Source organism: Phyllostomus discolor, chromosome 15, assembly GCF_004126475.2.
Source record: "Phyllostomus discolor isolate MPI-MPIP mPhyDis1 chromosome 15, mPhyDis1.pri.v3, whole genome shotgun sequence".
Classification (NCBI taxonomy): Eukaryota; Metazoa; Chordata; class Mammalia; order Chiroptera; family Phyllostomidae; genus Phyllostomus; species Phyllostomus discolor.
In genome coordinates this window covers 15,870,646-15,894,936 of record NC_040917.2, presented here as the reverse complement: position 1 = coordinate 15,894,936, position 24,291 = coordinate 15,870,646, and the positions used below count along the sequence as shown (strand labels likewise).

General features: G+C 50.7%; 2 protein-coding genes across 4 annotated transcripts in view; one reads left to right on the top strand and one right to left on the bottom strand.

The window, feature by feature from the left end:
- Positions 1-5,123, bottom strand: part of WDR26 (WD repeat domain 26) — a 36,204-nt gene extending 31,081 nt beyond the window's left edge. The window contains exons 1-3 of one of the 2 annotated variants that reach the window (XM_028531447.2): positions 4,169-5,123; positions 2,193-2,292; positions 1,988-2,092 (exon numbers count right to left, since the gene is read on the bottom strand). In XM_028531447.2, the coding sequence (XP_028387248.1) occupies positions 1,988-2,092; positions 2,193-2,292; positions 4,169-4,578 (615 nt within the window). In that variant the 5' untranslated portion in view covers positions 4,579-5,123. The remainder of the gene's footprint in view (positions 1-1,987; positions 2,093-2,192; positions 2,293-4,168) is intronic. The other variant, XM_028531446.2, reaches the window with a different exon arrangement.
- Positions 5,123-24,291, top strand: part of CNIH3 (cornichon family AMPA receptor auxiliary protein 3) — a 149,749-nt gene continuing 130,580 nt past the window's right edge. Inside the window, exons 1-2 of one of the 2 annotated variants that reach the window (XM_036016166.1) lie at positions 5,123-5,318; positions 7,074-7,132. In XM_036016166.1, coding sequence (XP_035872059.1) covers positions 5,252-5,318; positions 7,074-7,132 — 126 coding nt within the window. In that variant the 5' untranslated portion in view covers positions 5,123-5,251. Of the gene's footprint in view, positions 5,319-6,835; positions 7,133-24,291 lie in introns of those variants that run through there. The other variant, XM_036016165.1, reaches the window with a different exon arrangement.

The window sequence follows — 24,291 nt, the reverse complement described above, 5'->3', positions numbered from 1 at the left end:
TACATTAGATTATCTTCTGGAGATAGAGGCGGGGAGAGGAGTAAATCTAAACATAATTAGAAAGGTGAAGAAAATGCTGCACTGAATCTTTAAAAGCAATTGATTCATCAATGCTTAAAGTGAGATAAAACTGGAACCCCTTTCTTTGTATAAATACCTAAACAGTTTGATGGTGTGAGGCTCAGCCAGAGATTTAATCTTCATCTTTTATTAGATCCTAGAATGTTCTATAGACTGAACAGGCTGTAAAAAGAAAGGATTCCTCCTTATTATCTACAACTACCTTTCTTCAGTTTACACGCTGCTTCTAATGAAGGTTTCTAATGAGATAGCATCATAATCTAGATCCAATACAGAAGTCTCAAATTACTATCAAGCCATAAAAAAATAGGAAGTAAGCCTATGCAAATTTTTTTTTACCATTAAATTATAGACATAATTTGGGTGAAGCTTAAAAAAAGGAAAACAGTCCTCCAAGAAACCGCACCTTATTTAAAACAGCCCGTGGGGGCCTGGCCTGTGCTGTCACCGCACAAGTGGCGCTCTCTTATCCAACTCTCGTCTGGCCACTCAGCTGCCTTTATTTTATTTGAGGGTCACCTTTCAATCTGTCAGAGCTAACAATTAATGAGAAACTGGCCAGTTAAAATGTACTAGGCGTTTTTCTTTTTAAAACTCCAAACACACTAATTGGGAAAAATGTAGCCACTGGAAAATTTTAATCCCTTTGAATATAGATGTTTATTTTAACTTCTGTGTTTTCATTTTTTTTAATTTACTATGGAATTGATTATTCCGTGAGTTAATTAATTGTAAGTCATCTGATTCACTAATAGTTAAAAATTTTAGTATTTTAAATATTTACTGAAAGAAAAAAGAGAATACAAAGATCATCAATTTAAATGAACCTGCGTCTGTTCATTATTTGTTTGCACCTTTAGTTCGCTTGAAGGTCATTCTCTAGGATTATATTATTATATAAAATTACATTAAGAATTTGAAAACTCTTGTGTAATTAAGCCTTTTTAAAAACCTCAAAATGAAAACAGGAGACTCTATCAGGTTTACAGACAAAGGCAGAAAGATTAACGTTTGACCAATTTAAAAAAAAATCAAAATAACACTCATTACTAATATTTAACAAACAGCTGGTTTCCCTACTTCACTTTCCACTCACCCTCTTTCCCTCCCCCATCAGACAGGAAACTGCTTTTGACAACAAATCAAGCAGCCAGAAGTCAAGAAGCCAGTAGGCAGAGGCTAGCAGCTGATTCCTCCCGGTTCCCAGTCACAAGCACTTATGAGAAGACCTTATCCCCTCCTCTCTCTCACCCACATCCACTGAAGAATTAAAGCCTATCAGTGTAAGAGACTCATTAAGACTTATGAAAGATGCTAACAGGCAAACTACTAGATTGATCTTGTTGGGGAAATAAGGCCAGTGACTAGAGCCCAGTGGTCAAGTTGACATACAAACCCCCTACAAGAGTCATCAATATCACAGACTTTGACACTGTCAATTCACACAACTGGAATGCAAGACTGGAAAATGGTCAGCGCACCAATGGGGCTGGTTCGAACGAACTATAATTCCCAATGACTAAAAAAATTAAAGTATCAGCTACTTAAGGCTCTATATACACACACCCAAACACATTCTTTACCAGCATATTCAGTTTAGGTAATATATAATTTATCCTTGACTCTAGAAGTATAAAACTCCTATAAATAGCACTAAAAGCATGACCTTTCAATTTTATAGGGTAATTTATAAACCAGGTTCAAATGACACACTTACTACACATGATTTTAAAAATACAAAACTCAAACTTTAAGACATCAACACGCTCATCCTAGTTTACAAATGCAATTACATAAAGTTCAGCTCTTTTTAGGCCTTATCTTTTATCAGAGGCAGAAGCCCACAGTTATCAATAGCCTACTAAAATAAGCATAAATGTGAAACTAAGAACAAAAGTGTATTTACCACAATTATTCCCAACAACGTTTGAGAGATTTCAAGTGCGCCTCTTACCACAATAGCATGAGGAGAATGCACTAAAGGCTTTAGTTCATTCAGGTCATTCTCTGCCTGCAAAAAGTGGCATAAGAGAAAAACAGAAAGGTCACAGCATGCACGTCGGATACGCAATTTTAGCAGCAGTCACACAGCTCTAGAGGCCCTACTTTACCTTATCCCAGTCTCCTTCCATGACATGATTTCGGAATTTGGTAGCAGAAGGATGTTCTAAACGACATCCTGACTCTTGCATGAGGAGATCAACAGTCTGGCTGCAGGAGAGATACAGTGTAAAAAAGACCTGGCCAACTTCAGGGTTCACTCTTCCAAATAAACTAATGTCTATGAAAACAGTTGCCAAAGTTTTTAAGCTAATCTCATGAAGAAAAAAAGAAAGAGCGAGCTTTAATGTGCCTGGCTAAACCAACCTGATTTTTAAACTGCCACCTTCACTTCTGTCTAATCAAGTTAAAAACCTTCCTGAAACTAAAATCAAAGTCGTCAGTTCTTCCTGCTTTTGCCACTTAATGCCTCAGAAATTTAAATGAAGTATAAAATTTCTAAAAACATTTTGCAACCAAATGGTTAAATAAATGAAAAACAAAAACAAAAAACAAAACCAGGATCTATATACTAACAGTTACATTTCGAAAGATAAAAAAATTGTTAGCTCCATACAAGGCCAGAGAGATGCCCTGTGTCAGGGAAGAGCCTTACACCCAGACCTCATGTTTGCATAGAAATTCTAGTAGGTCAGTCTTTAAAATTAAAATAAATCCAGCATCAAAAAATCACTCCCTTTCTCTCTACACTAAAAATAGCAAATTTACTATGGTGTAGGTTCCAAACAGTCACGAGTTATTTCCTCCTGCGGCTGTCAGCTTGCTTCTTGTCTCAGTAATTCGCTGTTAGCATTTACAAAACCTGTTTTCGTACTAATTCCTTTTCCTTCTTGTAAAAAGTGAAATCTTCCTATATTTCTGAGAGTGGAAAAGACTCATCAAATGGAGTTTCTCCCACCAGCTATTTTGATATCTAAGAACCTTCCTTTATCAGTCTCCCATAGCTGTTTGTTTCAAGGCTTTCTTATTCAGTCCTATTTGTTTTTCAGCTCAACAGTGCAATCAATCACCTGCCTGAGAACCAAGTACTTATGCCACTTTTTAAAAGTGCTCTCCCCCCCCCTCCCCAGAACAAATCAGTGAGTCCTGAACGACAGCATGGGCTAGCATAAGAGCTCGTTTTAATCTGGGCTGTGAAGCCAGAGAACTGACTGTTGCATGTTTTCACCCTTAGTCTGATTGTGGGGATCCCCCGCACGCCCACCAATCCCCCCTTCCAGCCCGTCAGTTCCCCTTTGTGTGTACACACAACGGTGGTTTGGGGCCAAGGTCGCCGTCTACCTTCACCCTATTTTAGGCACGCAAGGCCACCCACTAAATGGTATTGGACAATAAATGATTCACCAGATCAGATGTCCCTGTTTCAGAGGCAATCATCCCCGGCGTTACACCGGGATTTCAGCCGAGTGAGGGGTAGGCCTCTGGTTCACACGCAAGGGCCTTTAAATGGCATCAGCACGGTGCCTCACTTCATTATCCCCATCAGATTTATTCAGCCTCCTTCCCAGGGATCCCAGCCCCTCAGTTCCCATAAACACTTGTAGGTGATTGTCTTTCCTGATTGGTAGTTTGCCTGGGCTGTCTGTCATGGCTGGGGGTGGGGAGGTGTCCCACAAAGATGCCTCTGAGATATACTTGAAAAACAAATCCTCCAAGGTTCATTATTTCCACCAGCTCTCATCCACCCCTCCCCCAACACACACAGAGACACACTCGGCATGTCTTTATTGACAGACAATTAGGCTCTGAAGGTGTGTGGGGAGGGGGAGATCTTTTGGGTTCTACCACCCCTGCCCCAAGCCCCCACCCGCCCGTCCCGTCTGCCCATCTGTCAGACGGATTGATTTCCCCTTATTTCCCTTTCGGTCAGCTCCTCCTCCTCCTCCTCCCGGGGTCGGCCAGTCTGGGCTGCGTCCTCTCGTGTCCCGGGCCCCCGGTGCCCAGCAGACGTCCCCCTCGCAGCCCCCTCCCCCGCAGCCTCGGTCCCTCGGTCGGTCCCCAGCAGCTGCCTGTAAAGGATACTTACTTGAGCCCTAAGCCATTCAAGTGCTGTCCTATTAGCCTAATGACGTCCTCGTCCGACTGGGAGAGCCGTTTCTTCTTCTTGAGGCTGCTGCCCAGTTCTGGGGTGGCCAAGGAAGAGGAGGCGGCCGTGGTGGCGGAGGCAGCTGCGACGGTGGCGGCGGCGGCGGCGGCCCCGCCGGGGACCCCGTTATTGACATTCAGGCTGTTGCTATTGTTGCTGGCGGCGGAGGGGGCGGAAGGCAGGAGCCCGTTGGCGTGGGCCAGGTCCCCCGCGGCCGACGACGACGAGGGGGACGACTCCCCGTTCTGGGCCGACAGGCAGGCGAGTTCCTGGGTCTGTCCCTGGCCCCCGCCGCCCCCTCCGCCGCCGCCGCCACCTCCTCCTCCTCCTCCTGCCCCGTTGGCCTGCATGATGCCGCCGCTGACCAGGCTGTGGCCGCTACCTCGGTGGGGGACGGCGGCGGCGGCGGAAGGGGCAGCAGCCGGGGGGAGTCCCACCACTACCACCACGGAGGAGGAGGAGGAGGTGGACGACGAGGACGAGGACGACGAGGACGACGAGGACGGAGGGGAGAGGCCTGCTCTGCCTGCCGAAGCCCCGGGCTCTCCTGCTCCCTCCGCCGCCGAGGCTCGGGGTTTCTTCCGCGGGGGCGGGGAGGCTCCGCCGGTGTCCGAGTCGGAGGAGGAGGAAGCGGAGGCCAGAGTTTCCTCGCCGAGAGAGGCCGTGGTGGGAAGCCGGGGGGGCGAGGCGGGGGAGGGGAGGCGGGGGCCGGGGCGGGGGTCGGGGTGAGGGGGGCCGGGGCGGGGGTCAGGGTCGGGGGGAGAGGAGGGGCGGAGGAGGGAGAGGAGGAGGGGGAGAAGGAGGATCCGGGCCCTTTCCCCCCCCCCTCCCGGAGGCAGCTCGGGGTGCGCGGCCCGGGGGTCGCGGCGGGGCGGCTGCGGGGGCGCGGGGCCCGCCGCTGGGCTGAGCCCCGGCGGTGGCGGCGGCGGCGACGGGCGGCAGCGGAGGCAGCTGCCGCCTCTGTGCTCGGGTCCGCTCCGCTCCGCTCCCTGGTGTGTTGATTCTTCCCCCAGCTGCTGCCTAATGGAGTCCAGGCGCTCGCGTCACAGGAAATGCCTATACTGCCCTCCTCACTCACTTCCGGTGGCAGGTATGGAACCTATAGGGGGCCTGTCACCCGGCACGTGCGCGGGGGGCCGGCCGGACCGTGAGGGGCGGGGTGCCCGCGGGCCGGCGGGGCCCGGCCCGACCCCGACCCGACCCGCCGGGGAGCGGGGCCCGGCCTCCGCCGGCGCCCGGCGGGGCCGCCTCGGCCAGGAGTAAGTCTGTCCCCGCCCTCGGAGGCCGGCGGCGGGCCGCAGGGCCGCGTTCGGGGCGCGAGTGTGTGCGTGACGACCGCCTGTGCCCTGCGAGTGTCGGACGCGCGGAGGGACGGCGCGTCGCCCGGCCCCGGCTGGGGGGCGCGGGCCGGCGGGCACTCCCCGGCGCCGCCGAGGGTAGGCCCTGTCCCCGCACTCCGCGGCGGCCGGGACTAAAACCGGGACCCCCGCCCCCCGGGGCGGCGTGGAAAACCCCGGGGTCCCGCGGCCGGGTGCCGCGCGCGCGGGCGGCCCGGGGCCACCCCGGGAGGTTTGACAGGCGCGGAGGAGAACCCGTGCGCCACTCCGGAAGCGGAGGGGACCTGTCACAGCCGCACCTGGCGGGGACCGGCCGCCGCGGGCGGCGCGCGGCTGTGCGGCGGGGGCAGGGCCGGGCCGGGCCGGGCCGGGGGTCACGCTCGCGCTCGGCCGGCGCGGAGCCCCCTCCTCCGGCCCAGCTGCCGCCTGAGTCACCGCCCGGTTTAGGCGGCAGGAACGCGGGGCCGGCACTTGCCTCCCAGACGGGCTTCCTGCGGAGAGTGCAGCCTCCACTCGGGCTCCGGGCTTGAGGCTCGGGGTGAAATGGGAGGCTGTGGGTCACCGTGACTTACCTGTTCCCGGGGATGTGAAACGGTGCCGAATCGTGACCGTGGGTGAATGGTCTGCCCGGCAGGACCCCAAACAACTGTGACACGAGTGCGGTCGGTAGTATACACGCCTGATATGTGCAAACGTTTTCTCAGAAATCGAAAAAACAAATCTTTCTCCCAAATGGTTTCCCTGTCGAAAAGCTAGAGACTCAATCAACTAAGGCATCTTAGATCCATGGGTGTTACGGAATTAATAACTCAGAGTAACTTTGTGAGGCCCCGGGAGACAGCCCTTTTTAATAGAAAAATCATTTTAAAAAATGATGCTTATGAGAAATGAGTCAAGAATCTGAGCTCTGTGGATTCTCAGACCGGAAGGAGGGGCAGGAAGGCCAGCGCAGGGTCCCACGGAGATTTAGCTCTGTAGTTCTCAGCTCTTACGTCTGCTGCCAGGTGGCCGCGTCCTTGCAAGGCGACACCTTCGGTGTGCTATTCACCTGGGAGAGACCCCGCGACCTAGCTAAGGTTCATAGGGCCCCGTCACTGTATCCGGCAGAGCCTGAATTATTAACACCTTCAGAGATCCTGTTTGTATATTAACTTTAGACAGGCTTATTAATTTTATTGTTATTGTTGATACAAAATTTAATTTTGGCCAAAAAAATCATTTTTTATGATTTTTGATTTATGGCGTAATGATTTATGGGGTCCATAGTCTACAGCTTTTATCGAGCAAGCAGTCAGTGAGTGGTAGCTACAGACAAGGCTCGCACTTCATGAAAAGGGTAAAAAGAAAAAGAAAGGGGACAAAGTTGCTGTCAACACTCCACAGGGATAGCCCAGCAGCCTTCCTGTGTTTTACGTGCCCGAGGCTGACCTCACTAGAATTCTGCATTTGTGAAGTCCCCGAGCTCTCTGACCGCACCCTCCACTGTCTCCCCACCCTTCTGATTGCAGTCAATGGGACCTCCTCTGGAGAGCCTTTCCTGACTTCCAGCCTCCCCGTCCTGACCGTCGTGAGTATCACCTGTGTCGGCCTCCGGTTTTGAAGGCTGCTTGTAATTTGTTTTTTAACTTGCTAAGACTCCCTTCATCAAGTCATCAGAGAGGAGCTTATTCTAGGCCTTTGTCCTCTTGCTTTACCTTCTCCCTTTCCACCTTCTTCCTGGAAAAGACTGAGCTGGATTTGGGGGAAGAGGTTGAGGTTGTCTTTGAGGAAAGATCAGTGGACACGTATACTTAGGACATTTTCAAAAAAGTTTGAAAAACACTCATCTGGGACAGTCCTGGCTGACAGAAACTCAAGAAATAGTTGTCAGGGCACTCCCTGGCTGGTGTGGCTCACTGGATTGAACGCTGGCCTGGGAACCAAAGGGTGACAGGTTCGATTCCCAGTCAGGGCCCATGCCTGGGTTGTGGGCCATGTCGCCAGTAGGGGGTGCTCAAGAGGCATCACACATTGATGTTTCTCTCCCTCTCTTTCTCTTTCCCTTCCCCTCTCTCTAAACAAAACAAAACAAAAGAAAGAACAAAATAGGTGTTAGGTATCTAAATGACAAATCACTAGTACTGTCCAAGGCAGTGTCTTAATTGTAAAAATTGAGCCACAAGATTCTTTAAAAAGCTGAGATGCATGGTGTTTATGATAAAATATAAACCAAATTTTCACAGATGCCTTCTGTAAAACTAGTAGAGACTATTATTCTTATGTCAAGGTTTAAGTTTGGTATCTCAACCTGGTACTCAGCAACATTACTTTTATTCAATTTATTAACGTTCTGTGAGGAAGAAGTAGTTTTCAGGATTTCAGGCATCCATGGGGAGGGATATATTTATATTCACTTCTCTAGCTTCATTCCTAGCTTTTCTTTGTCTGGAGTTCTAGAACTGGTGTGCCAGACTTGCTGGACGTGGGTGGGCTTGGGAGAACTCGGAAAGAGCACAGTTCCCGGAGCTGGAACACTCAGCCAGTTGGCCTTGGGCGGGTCATTTAACTTGGCTGCCCCACAGTCGTGTCACCTTTGAAGTGGACGCAATGAGTGACATTGGCCTACTTGCCTCGTAGAATTGATGTGCAAGTCAATTCTGATATAACAGGTACTTGGAAAAAGACTGCATTGAAAGGTTTTGAAATAAAATTTAAATCCTCCATCATTCCCAAAAGGATTTGAGGCCACCAAGTGCAAAGACAAGAGAAGGTTTTACTATTATTAATATTCCTGAGCCGGCACTGTGTAGCCACTTTTGGACCCCACTCTGCCACCCAGCCACTCTGCCGCCCACCTGTGCGTGTTGGTGTCTTCCGTGGGCTGGGCGTTCCCAGCAGCTGCGTGATAGAGTGGAGGGCGTGGTCACCTGGCCATCTGGCCTGCTGTCCCACACCCGGCTGTGCAGCGCTTGCTTCTCTGTCCCTTCTACAAGTATCCCGTTCGTACCCTGGACGTTCGGTACGTGCCAGTAGTCGGCTGGGGTGGCCCCGGGTGGGCCTGAGTGCAGAGGCAGGGCTCCTGTGTTGTCACACGCGCCTTTACACCCAGAAGGGAGCAGGTAGAGAGAGTCAGCTCTGTCAGCAGAAAGAGGGGGTCCTTTGCTCAGTAGCCCCCTCAAGCCGTTCCTGAGACCCACAGGGTGGAAGTCACCGTGTCTCAGGAAATTTCCTGGAGGGGCTCAAGTGAACCAGGAGGCTGGATTATTCTCTCACTGCACTGCTGGGTGGGCCACTTGGAGCAGCTTGCAAGCTCTGCCCTGACTTTCGTGGGGGGTCACACTGAAAAACAAAAACCGAACACGTGTTCACGCTAAGCTGTGTGTGCAGTGACGATACTCTCTGAAGAACTGTGTGTGAGAGCAAGCAGAATGTGGTAGTCACGTGTGCGGATATGGAAATAGTGTGGAGTCAAGTAAAAAAGCATGTAACAGATGTGCATAACGTGATTCATTTTGGTAAAAAAATGAATATATGTGCATACATTTTTTCCCTTGTAGGACAGAAAAGCACACCCAGTGGTTAACCTTTGGCTGGAAGGACTGGGGTGGCGAGGAGGGAGGTTCTCATTTTTTCTGTTTGCTCCTCCTCTTCAGTGTTGCGTTTCCTGGCTATATGTAAGCTTTGACTGTGACGACATGTTATTTGAATTCTGCTTTCTTTTTTTGTATTAATAAATGTTATATTTTTAAAGCCCTTACATTTTTAAAACTACATCCTAAAACCATCAAAAATATTCATGAGAATTTAATCGTAATAAAAACATGCCAGATAAAGCAGTGCTGTGCATATTTAATAGGCACTAAAAATATTTGTTTTTTAAAAAAAATCTCCTCTCCATTGCCCGCACCTCCTGTGTTCTCAGATGGCTAACTCTGCAGAGACACACCCCCGCCTCTCATTTGGTTAAATTCATCTGGGGGATAAAGGGCAAAAGACATCCCTATTTATTAACTTTGAGAAGTAGATGAATAATTGATAGCCCCTGGAGCCCCGGCAGAGCAGACAACTGGCCCTTGGGGCTGCCTCCCCGCTCCCAGTCTCATACATGCTGCCCGCCCGCCCTCCCGGCACCGTCACGGCCATTGAAAATGAGGGTGGAACACAAGTACGATTGTTAACAACAAACGGGTTCTGACTGTTATGAGAAAGTGAGTTTTCTGCATATGTATGCGCAGCCCGTATAGAAGAAATGGCCTAGTGGCTGGAGTGTTAAGATTAAAAATTTGAAAGAGTACAGTAGGTAATTATTCATAAAATTAAAAAAACACTGTTGAAAAGATCGCTGGGTTTCTTTAATTATTTTTATTCTAAAATTGTGCTCTTTACTAAATAATGTTAAATGTATACGCACATATGAAACGTTGTAATAGCTGAAATTTTATGAGTGCCGGTTATCGACGGCAAAAGAACAGAACAGTCGAGCTCAGCTTCTTTCCGTGGCTGGTGGGGCTGTGCTTGGCTGAACCAGGCCCGGCGGGCTTCTGAGACTCCCCGTTTCCTCTGCTGGGAGTGGGGTTGCCGCCTCCCCACGCGAGCAGCCTCTCTGAGTGCCCGTCTGCACCAGGAGGATGTGTGTCTAGTCTCCCGCCCCACGTCCGATCCTTATCCCAGAATACCTTGGTCTCTGTCTCTGAGTTACTGACAAACACAACGGGCATGGATAGGAATAGATGTGCTTGCACCGCACGTCTATTGGCCCCCGAGTTTCGACAGCACTGCTCCTCTCGTCTTGTTTCCAAGTGTCCGCCCTTCCCAGCGGCGGCGCATGCCCACTGCAGGTCTCTGGCGATAATAAAGTAACACTGTGAGCTACCGCTGACCAGGCGTTGTTTTCAGTGCTTTCTGCAGACGGCACTAGTTAACTTTCTTGTCAGCCTGATGCTGTGCGCGAGATTGGGACCCCCATGTTCCTGGGCTGGCGAGGAACTGGAGCACAGAAAACTCGAGGGCCCAGAGCTGGCACGTGGGAGAGCTGTGCACTCACCCTGACACTGCGCTGCTTCTCAGAGACGGCTGGTATTGGTCTGAAAAGCCCCCGTTGCTTAAATTGCTAGGGGTCAAAAGAAGGAAGGGAAGCAAGTCCTGTAAGTTAATGTTTGAACTTTGCCTTTTTTGTGTCAGTGAAACCTGGGGCCTCACCTTTGAAGCTCTCCTCGTTTCATCAGCCTAATTAGTAGCAGATAAGTGAGCCCAAGAGGGAAAGTAAAAGGTTTTTCTTCCTCTGAAAGCTGCCACAGGGAGTGCCTGAGAGCTCCTTATCAGAGATACAGTTCATTTCTCCGAGAAGCGCTTGCCGAGATGCTGCGTTCCGCCTAAAAGGGACAGCGCACTGAGCTAGATGTAGCCTGGAGATCACAGGTTACTCCTTGAGCTGATGAAGGAGGGTCGGAAGGAATGGCTGGCTTTTCTCTCCCTGTGAGCAAGGAGAGCGCCAGGCCCGGAGGGCTTCCTGGGCGACGTTTTAAGTCCGGAGGCCCCAGCCGGGTTATTTTTATAACACCCTGAATCTGTCTCAGGAGGGTTTCTGTACCCTGTAAGCCTACGCTAGTGCAGGACCCCGGAGTAAGAAAGAGGCAGACCTGACTTGCAGAGGAATTCATACCTGAGGATTCCAGCAGGAGCTCCAGCCCAGCCAGCTGGCCGGGGCAGCCCCCCCGTGACTGTGGTGGTGCTAGACAGGGACGAGGTGAGGAGGGTCCGGTCAGGAAGGCCACGGGGGCTTCTGTTCCAAGTCTGCTCTTTCGTGGTTGCCTCTCACACTGCCCCACTCCCCCCCACCTCCACTGGAGACCCGGCCCACAACCCAGGCATGTGCCCTGACTGGGAATCGAACCAGCGACCCCCTGGTTCACAGGCCGGCGCCCACTCCACTGAGCCACACCAGCCAGGGCTCTCATAATCTCTCTGAACAGTTGGCTTGTGTGAAGCAAGATCCAAACAAGGTCTACACATTCCATTTGGTTGATGTTATTTCTAAAGTCTCTCTTTTTTAGGAAACACTTTTATTAAAGTATGCTATATAGAGAGGAGCGTACACATCCTTAAGTGTACGACACAGCGAATTTTCTCCTGCGAAACTGCCTCCCTTGTGATGAACTAGAATATTACCAGGACCCCAGTAGTACCTTATTGTAGTTTTAATTTGCATTTCTCTGATGACTGATGATGTTGAGCGCTTTCAGATGTATTTTGGGGGCCATTTGGATATTCCTTTTTAATGAAGTGCCTTTTCAAGTCTTTTGCTCCCCACCCTTTTAAAGTCGTGTTTCCTTTTTCCTATCGATCTGCGGACTTCGCCGTGCATTCTGGGTATGAGTCCTGTGTTAGATAGATCTACTGCAAATTTCTTCTCCCACCGTGTGGTTTGCTCTCACTCTCTTAATGGTGTCTTGATGAGCAGAAGTTCTTAATGAAATCCACTTCATCAATTGTTCCCTTTACGGATTGTGCTTTTTGTGGCCTACTTTAGAAGTCATTGCCTGTCCTCAAGGGCATGAAGATATGCTCCTTACTTAGTCTCTGGAAGTTTCAAGGTTTTGCCTTTCCAAGTGATGTCTGCACTCCTAGAATTTAATTTAGTGGGGTTTTTTGGTGACCATTGTGAGAGGGGGGGCTAAGGGTCATTTGTTTTTCTAGGTGGCTGTCCCGATAACCCAGAACCCCTTTGAAACAACCTGCAGCGGTGTCGTCACCAGAAATTAGAGGACTGCACACGCGTGAATCTGTTTCTAAACTCTTCGTTCCACTTGGGTTCCTTTGTGCTTCAGCGGGCAAAACCTGGTGCTAATACCGAACTGGTTTAGATGCTGTAGTTTTATAGGTTTTGCCGTCTGGTAGTGTAAGTCCTTCGACTCTGTTTTTCTTCCTCAAGATCATCTTGACTGCTCTTGTCCCTTTGCATTTTATAGGAAACAATAGAATCATCTTGTCAATTTCCACACAGAAAGTGCTGAGACTTTGACTGGGATTGAATAAAATCTGTAGATTTGGGGAGAACAAGTGGACGTATGGCAGTGGACCTCTGTGTCCAGGAACGTGGTGGACCTCTCCATGGACACAGGTCCCTCATTTTTCTTGGTGATGCTTGTTGGTTTTTCTGGGAGGCCTTATAGCCCCTTTATTAGATTCTAGTACTGGGTGTTGCTGATGCTCATGTAAATGGTATCATGTTCTGAAATTTTATTTTCTTCTCGCCATCCTAATGTTAGGCCTTGACAGGTACTTCATCATCAAAGATCAAAGTTCCTGTGAGAGCTGTCCTTCAGTCCTCCATGGGGCACGTTCTTACAGTGTGTACTTGCTTCCCACTCACACCGTTATGTAACACTGCAGCCGGCCCTCCATCCTTTCAAAGGGTCGGATGTAAACTGTCCCTCCGGGCTCCAGACCTTCCCCAGCGCCCCCAGGGGCGGTGCTAGTGGGGTCGCAGCCTGCATTTGCTGAGTGCTTGCTCTGTGCTCCGCACTATTCTAAGTACGTGACAGATTTTAACGCATTTAATCATCACAGCTCATGAGGTGGGTTAGATACTATTCTTGCTTGACAAGGGCAGCGGCCAAGGCCCAGAGAGGCTAGATTACTTGCCCCAGCTCACACAGCTCACAGATGGCACATCCAGGATTTAGCCCCGAGCTGGCTGGCACTGGGGCCCATGCTCTTATCATTCTATAGCCACTTGGGTGGCAGCAGCAGATGGGGGCTGGAGTAGGAGAAAATAAATAAACTGGGGAGACCCACAGGGCGTCTGGCCAGATAGGCGGCTGTGTGCTTGCTTTGGAGCACCTGTGGGACGCCCTTGTAGACTGAGAACTGTCTCAGGGTTGGGGTGCAGGCTGCTTTGGAGGGGTCTGGGGTCTGAATGAGCAGTTAAGGTCAAGAGAAAAGAAGCATGGGTAAGGTGATCAGAATTTGCTCTTTCGATCAGATTTACAGGCTGAAGAACTGTCACATCGATTTGTTTTTCAATTTTAACACCTTAAAACTTCCTTGGAGTACATGGAATCATGACTTCTGGTCTGTTCTTTCTCCGAGGTGACAGGCACATCTATATTTAGACCAATAGTCATGCTGCTGTGGCGATGGATCAGTGTGTGCCTCCAAAAATGGTTGTGCATTTAAATGATAGCCCATGCGCCTTGGTGAACGGAGAAATCCCCCATGCTGCAGACCTGATGCTCGCGTGTCAGAGGGACTTGTGCCCAAGTGTCCTTACTCAGCAGGCGGACCGCCGTTTGGGCCAGGACTGCAGACAGCCACTCGGGGCAGTGTCCATGGGCTCATGGGAGCAGGCAGACGCAGACCAAGTGGACTTAGGGCTTCACGGCCTAAACCGCGAGAACCTCCAATTCTGATAACAAAAGCCACACCCTGGGATTATCTTTAAGCCCCTCCTTTCTCTCACGGCCTGTATTTTGTGTGTCACTGTGCCTTTTTAATAGCTTCTAAATTGTCTCCTCTTTCTCCATAACCACTAATACTTGGGATCCTCGGCATCTTGACAGGTACTTCAGCATTTTGATAGGTACTCGGCATTTTCCACTTGGATTGGACAACAGCCTCCCAGGGGCTTTGTTCTTCTCTTTGATTGGCTGCCTTCACTGACGCCAAGGCTGCCTTTCTAAAACATAAAGTCATCCTGTCATGTTCCTACTTAAAACTATCTCAATAGCTCCTATTGCTCCGGGGAGTAAAACCCAGTGTCCGGAGGCTGGTCCAGGAGGCTCCCTAACTGCTGGCCCGTGCCTCTTCCCAGCCCTCAGCCCCCTCACTCCCTCCCCTGCGGCTCTCGGGCCCGCTGTCTGTTCTCAGACTCAGCGCGTTTGTGGTGATGGTTCTCAGCAGCACACCTCCTCCCCTGCCACCCCGGTTCTCACCTTTGCCCTTTGGCCAGCTCTTACCTTTCCGTAGAGAATGTGCTCACACTCATCGTGGGCAGAGGGCTTGGTGCACTCCTAGAAAGCCCTTCTCCTTCCACACTGTGCCGCAGGAATGTCTGTCTGCTTTGGTGGACTGTGGCATCCCCGAAGGAGGCTCTTAGTCCTTACTGTCCCCAGGGGCCCCATAGGCATGTCGCAGCATTTGCCGAATGTGTTCTTCCGTTCATCCAACCATCCGTCCACTCCTTCAACTAACATTATATTTGCCACGTTCAAGGCACTGTTCTAGCTGCTGGAAGTATGCAGCAAACAAGACACCAGATTCCTTAGCCATTGTGCTTGTCTACCAGTGAGAGAAGGGGGGCAACAAGGGAAGAAAGAAACAGGAACTCGTTAGGTGGTGGGAATGCCAGGCCAAAAACTGAAGTAGGGTCAGGCGACCCGGAATGCAGGAGAAACTTTCGTTGGGCGGCCAGAGAGGCCCCTGTGAGGGGCTGGGGTCTGAGGGGCTGCTCTTGTGAAGGTCAGAGTGAAGAGTGTTCCAGGCAGAAGGATGGGTTTACAGGCCCCCCGCTGGGTAGCTCCCTTGGTTAGAGCATCGTCCCAATATGGCACAATGGTGGCAGGTTTGATCCCCAGCCAAGGCACATGGGAGAATCAACCAATGAATGCATAAATAGGTGGAACCACAACTTGGTGTTTCCCTCCCTCCCTCCGTCTGTCTAAAATCAACAAGTCAGTGCAGACAAAAAGAGGAAGAGATGACAGAAGCCTCGGGGTAAGACCCAGCTGATTCAGAACAAACCCTGGTTACCCAAGCCAGGGCACAGGGAAGAGCATGCCTCCGAGAGAGACCGGACCGAAGCGAGAGGTTGCAGCTGGCCTTGGAGTCAAAGGCAGCTCACCCTTTGACACGTCCTGGGTACTTACTGGCGGCTGCCAGTGCAAAATAAAAAGGCCCCGCGGTTCACAAGCGAGGCACGAAAGCACACAGGCACGGAGGTGCCGAACACCCCTCCCACGTCACCTGGGGCCGAGCGGCCGGTGTCAGGATGCGCCGCGGGAAGAAGCCGCCTGCGGCAGCTCACTCGGCTCCCTGTGCCGGGCCCTCAGTCTGCCCAAGCCACACAGTCTCCGCCACAAGAATGTGCAGACTTCGACTTGCCCTGAAATGTGCCTATTTTTAACCTTCACAGCGGGGGGAAAGCCTTTAATTTACCCATCTTTCATCATTTTTCCACTGAATATTTTTTATTCCCTTCCTGTGGCCCCTGGCGGGGGCGGGGGGGTGGTGGCAGGAACGGTGTTATATCTGAAACACGGCGCGTGCCTTTGTGTTTGCACAGGGCGAGCTGTGTGCCCGTGAACACACGTGGGCCGCGGCCGGGGTTACGTAACGAGAGCTGCTCTGAGTACAGTTGGCTCACACAGAAGGCCACGATGTGGCAACTCCAGGTCTGGCTGCAGAGAGGCCGAGCTTGAACTCGCACAGCAAGAGTGGCAGCTCGGGGCAGCCTGCCGGCCAGCTCTGCTTTCTGACTCAAAGTGCCCCCCTGAAATTAGGGTTCAAAGAGCCCAAGAGAGTTCTGTTTCCCAGAGGGACGATTCCTGCCGCAGTCAGGATATATACAGGAGAGACACAGATTTTGTTTTCTGCGGGGGGCGGGTGGCTCTCACAGCGAGATCGGCCTGGCGAAAGTGATCGTGTTCTTGAGCTGACATCAGCCAGCTGGCTTGGCCACTGCAAGGCCATGCCTGGACAGTGTGACGAACCCTGCTATGGCACAGTGTTTGTCATTGTCCTTTTAGTGTTTCTGGTTATGCTTGTGGGATCTGACCATCTAAAAAGCTTATTTAACTACGCAGTATAATAATTTAGGGTTAAAAGGAATCTGGCACGTCCAGACTTTTCAGGCCAGGTGACTGAGGCCCAGTGGCAGGGAGGGTTCATGTCAGAACCAGGTCTGAAGTTCCTGGGTTCCTGACCTCTGGGTTAGTTATTCTACGCCCAGTCGTGCCGCCACTAGCCACTGAGGGGAGGCAGCACAGTGGCGAGCTGATGACATTTTTTAAGCTAATAAATAGTTCATATATAAATATGGGGAAATGATACAGAAGAGTGTGAATCTCTGGTTTCTTCAGGAAGACTTGGGTCCACACTTTTGCAAGACTAACTTGGTGCTAACAGGGGCTCCTACTTCTTACAGAGGTTATGGCTCTCCAGTTCACCACAGTCTCTACTACTCCCTGTTGCCTCCCAAACACTGAGGTTGACTGTCAGCTTGCCATTTGTGCTCACACTTGTGCAGTTGTATCCCTGAGAGTAGAATTAAGAGTAAAGTAAGCTAAAAAGCCAAGTGTTTCAGGGCCAAAAGAACACAGCTCAAGATGATATTAGGAAACAAATCTATGTGGTAGCCGAAAGGCATTGGAAGTTGCAGCTCTTGTCATAAACTCTGATACCATAATCAGAAGAACTTTGGCCCTGGCTGGTGTGGCTCAGTGGATTGAGTGCTGGCCTGCAGGCCATATGCTTGCCGGTTTGATTCCCAGTCAGGGCACATGCTTGGATTGTGGGCCGGGTCCCCCGTTGGGGGTGTGTGAGAGGAAACCACACATCAGTGTTTCTCTCCCTCTCTTTACCCTCTCTCTGGAAATAAATAAATAAAATCTTTTTGTTTTTTTAAAGAAGAACTTGGATACATCTTTCCACCGTGAGGCTGTGTTATAGCATTGACATGAGTTGAAAGGAGATTGTCATAGCGTGGGGCAGAGAAGAAAGTGGGACAAAGGGAGGGCATGGGGCCCTTTTCTCCCTTTGCCCCATATAGAGCTATGAACAGTGGGATCTGTTTGTTTAGACACTGAGCTTGTCCCAAGGATCGTGCATTAAGCACTCTTCGCATCGACACTCGGCAGGGTTATTCGGAACCGTTCTGTTGCATTCTGGGTGTCGTCATAGCAGCAGAGCAGAACTGAGGCTCCTTGGCCATTGGCTAAACCAACAGTGAAGTTGCTTAAAGGAAATGTACTATATTCTTCTAGGAAATAAGTTGCAAATAAGCAACACCCCAAAGGTACGACACTTGTGGCTTCTTAAATTAAAGATGCCACGCTTACCTGCCCAACATTGTGAACAGTACTACTTACGAGCTCATTTCTATTTGTGATTTTTTTGCTGGTCTCTGCTTCTAGCTGCCCAACTACTATTTCTACTGTTTCAACTCTGCCGACGAATACTTCTTTGGCGAAGCCAGGAGGTTCTGTAAAGGTTAAGCCAGTGTATCGTGATGAACACAATTGAAGTGTCAGAGACCATCCAGAGATCAGGAGAACCAGTCCTCTCCTGTTTCTATAGGTTCCTGTGGGTCTGTTTATCTTCCTGGTGTCTGTCGCTGAAGCCCGGGCTGGAGACCTGGTGAGGAATGTTTCCTCCGGGGTTTCGGAGTTTCGACAGGCACAGAGATTTGTCACTGCCTCAGAAGCTGCTTGCCTTACAGGTAAGGAAGCTGCCCTGATGGGAGGGGTCACTGTGGTCAGTGACCTCCGGGTTTCAGCGTGGCCTCGCTCTGTGCACAGACTCACATCTCATCCAGGAAGTCTTTTATGTGAGTGTGTCCACATCCGTGATTTCCTTAACTCACGTTTTGGAAGGGGAGCAGCCTCGGGTACTGACGAGGAAGGAGGGCTTTGAAGGTAGAGTCTCTAGAAGACTGAAGTCGAGGGAGGAGGCCTTGTCATTAGGATACCAGACCCAGGGCAAAACCAAACATCACCGCCCACCTCCTCTCTGACTCACCTACCAAAGCGTGATTAAACCGGGGAGGGCGGTGGTGAGCAGGTATTAGATTTCAGGTGTGTAGGGCAGGGTGGGGGAGGGCTGAATCCTCTTCCCCCTTATCCCTGCCACCTCACTGGTTGTTTCTTTTCTAGAGGATCTGGAAGCTTGGGGAATCTCAGGATACAGCCTGACTGCCCTGGCTGGTGTAGCTCAGTGTATTGAGCATAGGCCTGCAAACCAAAGGGTCATTGGTTTGATTCCCAGTCAGGGCACATGCCTGGGTTGCTGGCCAGGTCCCAAGTTGGGGGCATGTGGGGGGCAACCACACATTGATGTTTCTCTCCCTCTCTTTCTCCCTCCCTTCCCCTCTCTCTAAAAAAAATAAAATAAAATAAAATCTTAAAAAGAAAGAAAAAAAATAAAAAGATACAGCTTGACTGGTGAATTGTGTCTCGGACGCGGGGAACCATTGCCGCCTGAGTGGCCCGGTGAAGTAGAACCCATGATGGACAGGAAGGCTTCCCAGGGGTTTGGGAGGCTCTTTGACCTATTCGGAACCTGGTGAGTCCTGGCTTTTACCGGAGTCACCAAACAGAGACTGCAGTGCCCTGGAGGGGACCCGTCATCAACCTGGCCTCCCTGAGGTGGATGAACCAGCGCAGGTCAGGGTGGGGCTCGCTGGCTCCCACCCTGGACTCGGCCTGACCCTCCCCGGGGGCAGCATTCCCTTGGGAACAATCAGGCGTAGCGTGTGGTTAGCGTTACGAGAGATTCCTCGTGTTCCGTGGCTCTGACATCACAAGTAATGGGATAATGGGGAAAAACCCCATCCGCCAAACCCAAGCTGGCCACATCAGAGCCACAGTTGTTATGCCCATCTTGGTAAATTAGTGTAGGTCCCAATATAAACACTGTTTTATTCCCCTTTATGTTTAAATGAAGCATTTGGCTGGCATATTATGTTTGAAACACCAAATATAATACATGGTCATATTGGAATATGAGCACTACCTATGTTTTAATGACAACTGGCATTTTTACTATGTGCACGCCACCACAGGTGTGCCACTTTACATTAGGTATATGGCACATAAGGTGTATAGTGACCTAAGTAATTGCTGTTGCTTCACACGGCCTACTGGGATGCACCAGTTTAGCAGATGAGGTCATTCAAATCACATAAAAAGGTCACCTGAATCTGCCTGTCAGAATTGACAGACATTGCAAGACCAGGCTGGTGTTTAAATATCAGTGACACCATTTGTGAAACGTGGAACTCTTCTCCCATCTCCCCCTTTTCCTCACACGGCCTCCCAGCGCCCCCGCTGCAATCGGGTGCCAGCCTCGAAGAGCTGCGGCATGTGCGGGTCTGGGACCCTCCGCCGGACCCTCCGCCGGAAGTGGGATGTGGTCTCAGGAACAGGCCAGACCAGCAGTTTTCAGCCTTTCTCTTCTCATGGCCTGGGTAGCTAATTATTAAAATTCTGTGGCACACCAAAAAAAAAAAAATACACTTTTTACCGATCTGACAAAAAAATATAATTTTGATTCCGTCACACTAGATGGTTATTCTTGTGTTGGTGGTTGCTATTTATTTGACAATCTGAGAGAAAAGAGTTCAGTGCCCTTAACTAAATAGTCAGATATTGCATGTTTTAAAAATTCTGATGGCACACCAGTGTGTGCTGCCAGTACGCCAGCCGCGGCACACCAGTTGAAAATCGCTGGCCCAGCCCTGGCTGAATGGCTCAGTTGATTGGAGGGGGATCCCATAGCCAAAAGTTTGCGGGTTCAATTACCAGTCAGGGCACATACCTGGGTCAAGGGTTTGATCCCCAGTCCGGGCATTTGCAGGAGGCAATCGATGCTTCTTTCTTGCATCGATATTTCTTTCTCTCCCTCTCTCTCTAAAAGCAGTAAAAACAATGGCCTCCTGTGAGGATTTAAAAAAAAAAAAAAGTTGCTGTCCTCTGCAAATGCCAACTGGGACTTGTAGCAAGGATTCTCCTTTCTTTCTGACACTTTGGCTGTGCCCTCCCAGGGAAGAGGTTTGCTCATTCTGGAGCCAAGGTCATTGCCCCTCCTTGCACAAGGCTGTGTTGTAACTGCTTCAACGCCCCCTTTCTGCCTGGCCCTATCTTGGGGATCCAAGTAGACTTAGGACGAGGCTTGCGACGGGCATCGCCGGAGTCTCAGGCAGTGTGTCAGCCTCGGGAGAGCCCCGTGCGCGGTGCCAGCAAGGCCACCGGTGCGCAGCCCCTGGAGGAAGAGCAGCGTGGCCGCCCCTGGACCACGGCCTGCCCCACCCCCTGCTCTCAAGCATGGAGGGTGAATGTTTTCTAGGTCAGCCTCTCTTGGCATCAGCCAGGTCGGGCCTGGTAGAGGAAGTGTGTGTGAGGAACTCAAACGGGAAGTGACTGCGAGACTCCGAAGTTAAAGGTTAATGAGGAAGAACTCCTCCTACTGAACTGGGTTTTCCTTTTAAAAAAACAAGGGTGGCCATGGCTGGACCCTCCTCCTGTGTGTGTCCTCCTCTTGTGCTCGCCCCCGTCTGGTCTGCCCACCGTGAGGGGAGGGATGGCTCTGGCTTCGGACAGGAGCCTCGCAGCCGCGGGAGGCCGGGCTGCCCAGCCATTTCCACGTTTCCCACGTGAAAGCTGTCAGCGATCCACAGCCTCTCAAGATCAAAGGGGACCCAACCGAATGGGAAGTTACGGCCCGAGAACGTAATTTCTTCTTTCTGCAGCTCCCCTTGCTGCCTCCCCGCAGCTCTAAGTAGACAAAATATTGGGCCACAGGCCCAAATAATCCTGTTTAGGGAGGCATGTGGCCATCCCATTTCCAGCCGGGTACTTTTCCCTTCCTGTAACTTTCCAGTTGTAATTTCGGGAATGCTATTGGTAACTCTGCCACCTGGTGGTCATCCTGAAAGCTGCACCCTGGGAGGATCCAGCGTCCACTTTTATCATTTTTAGTTGCTTCAGTTTTTTCCACTTCCAATTTCAGTGCAACTAAGACGTGCTTTGTACATTAGTTATTATTAAGTGAATTACTCACAAGTAAAATTCTTGCAACTACATTCAACAGAGTACACTTGAATGGGAAACTTCTATGGGGATATGTTAGAAACTGTGTGTCAGGATGTTTAGGGAGTGTGCTGGGTGTGGGAAGGAAAGGGCTTGTTTTCCTTTATTCCTTAGCTCTCCCTGAAGTCTGCTATCAACAGAAGGGGTGTATTGCTTTAATAACGGTAGCTGAAGCACCCCCCTCGGGCAGGAGGCCCGAGGTGCCGGCTCTTCCTCGCCAGGGCTCCGACCCTCCACTGGCTTTGTGTCCAGGGGCCTCTGGGCCTTCCGTGTGTTTAGAGGGAGGGGAGCCCCTTGGGCCCACTTTGACCTCATTCACTGGCCGCGGAGCACAGGCTGGTCTGGGGAGTGTGGGGCCAGGGCCGGGAAAGCTCCCAGCTCCCCTGGCGGTCCTGTCGGGAAGGTGGCCACACTCCTGTGGAGGTGGCGGGCGGGCTGCCCCCTTCCCGAGGTCGAGCTCAGTGGAGGGGTACCAGGTGGAGATCCAACCACTCCTTCAAGTTTCTGCTGCTTCACAGGTCTATCGAGGCAGGGCGAGGCCACTCAGGGTGCAGGGCACGTGCCGCCCGGGTCTAACACCAGGGAGCAGGGCCTGGGGTGGGTGTGGCCGCAGCTGGTGGGCAGGACAGCCAGGGCCCACGAAGCAGCCACATTCTGACTACCTTCTCTGTGCCTCTCGCTGTCCGATCCCACTGCGACCAGGCCTCCCCTGCTGTCCCGTGACTCCCCGCATGACAACGTACCTTCTCTTATGAACATGTTGAGCATAACCGCTCTTCAAGTGCATGCTCAGGCGCAGCAGACACCCCTCTTGCTTGACTGCGCCCACTCCCCACTCCCCAGCAGTGGCCCAGAAACACTGGGGGCGGGGCCGGGGGGCCTCCGAGGAAGTGCCCGGTTTGGTTCTCGGGCAGGGGAGGTCCTGCCTGCACTTGCCCCTCGGCGGGAAGGGCAGCGGGCCCTTTCACACAGCTCTTCAGAGAAAGGACACCTCAGCACCACACTTGGGACGGCCGCTGTTCTAGCCCTGTTTGTTCAAAGGGCAGCGGGCTTGCCTTGGCTCCCGTGTCACAGCCTAGTTGTCCCTGGATGGATGGATCTGTTCCCGGGTTCTCTTTTCAACTGTGTTTGTCTGTCTGCCTTGTTTACACCAAACCACGCTGTTTCGAGTCTTGTAGCCTTTAAGTAAACCTGGAAGTCAAGTTGTGAGCTCTCCAACTTTGCTCTTTTTCAAAGTTGTCTGAGGTGTTCCAGGGTCTCTGTATTCTCATGTAAATGAAAAAATCAGCTTGTCAGTTTCTGCAGAAAGCTCCAGTGGGATTTTCACGGGGACTGCACGGAGCCCACAGAACAGCGGGGGGAGGGGAATGGACTTCTGGGTTTCCTGACCCGAGGGCGTGCATGTCTCCCCCTTTTGTCTTCCGTCATTTCTGTCCGCAACATTTGGTTTCGAGTGCACCTGTTTTCATATCTCTTGTCAGGTTTATTCCTGTTGTTTTGTTTTTTAAAGTGTAAATAGTCTCGTTTTTTAAAAAAAATTCCATTTCTGGTTTTGTGTTGCTAACGTACAGGAATGGAATTGATTTGTTATATTGACCCAGTGTCCTCACTTATTCTAGAAGCTTTTTAGTAGATTCCATTGCATTTTCTGCTTAGATATTCGTATTGTCGGTGAATAAAGACAACCGTATGTTTCCTTTCCAACCTGGATGCCTTGCATTTCTTTCTTTCTTTTTTCTTTTTCTTTCTTTTTTTTTTTTTGCATGACCGGAGCCTCCCACACAGTGTTACAGGAGTAACGAGCACTGACCTGCCCGTGGTGTTCCCGAGCGCAGCGGGAAGGGCTCAGCCCTCGACGGTCAAGTGCGGCGTCAGTGCCGGTTTCTCGTGGATGCCCGTTATCAGTTGAGGAAGTTCCCTTTGGTTCCTAGTTCGTTGAGAGTTTTTATCATGAAAAGGCGTTGGATTTTTTTTTTCCAAATGCTTTTTCCTCATTTATTGAGATGATCACATGGTTTTCCTTTCAAGTGTGTTGACATTATCACTTACGCTGCTTTTTGAATGTTAAACCCACGCTGCATTCCTGGGTTAAAACCGGTTCTTGGCCATGATGTATTATCCTTTCAATGATTGCTGGGTTCAGTTGGCTAACCTTTGCCTAGAATATTTGTATCTATGTTCATGATGGATATGGGTCTGCAGCTTCTTTTCCTGCTCTGGGATGCAGTTAAGTCCATTGGAAACGGCCGCCTGTCACAGCCTGGCCTTTGTCCGTGACCTCCTCGTGTGGCCTCTCGGCCCCGCCCTGCGGGGCCACTGCGGCTTGCCTTCCAAGGCGCTGGCTTTCTTGGTCACTCAGAAACCCTCACTTTCGTAAGAACACTCTCAGATTTTAACAGCAGGATCTTCCTCTCTCCTGCCTGAGTTTTCCCCTCTTGAAACCCTACAACCACGGGCCAACAGGGGAAAGACACTCCCTCGTAATCCATTCATTGTATCAGTTTCTTCTTTGTTTCCAGGCGTCAGCTCAGGCAGACTGCCACTTTTCTTTTCCTTCCTCATTTCCCTTTTCTTTCTTGCAAACCACTGATTATGGAAAATGTTAAGCCTGGAAAAACAGAGACAGCCTGATACAGCGAACTCCTGTGTGCCTGCCCATCAACAATCATCAGCTTGTGAAACAGCATTTTCCTGGTGTTTCTGATTTGCGAATGTTAGAGACTCGTGTTTCAAGTTACCTCAAAAGTCACATGGTGGGGAATGCACGGCCCTCTGTGTCCTGTGGGGCGTGTGTGTAGGACTCCCGGTTTACTATCCAGGTTAGGGTGCATAGCACACGAAAACTAAGGGTCTCCTGTGATTTCCAGGGGATGCCCCAAGTATCCCAGAAACCCTCTCGCTTCCTGTTTTCCGCGTCTTCAGTGCAGCCTGTGACTTTTACTCT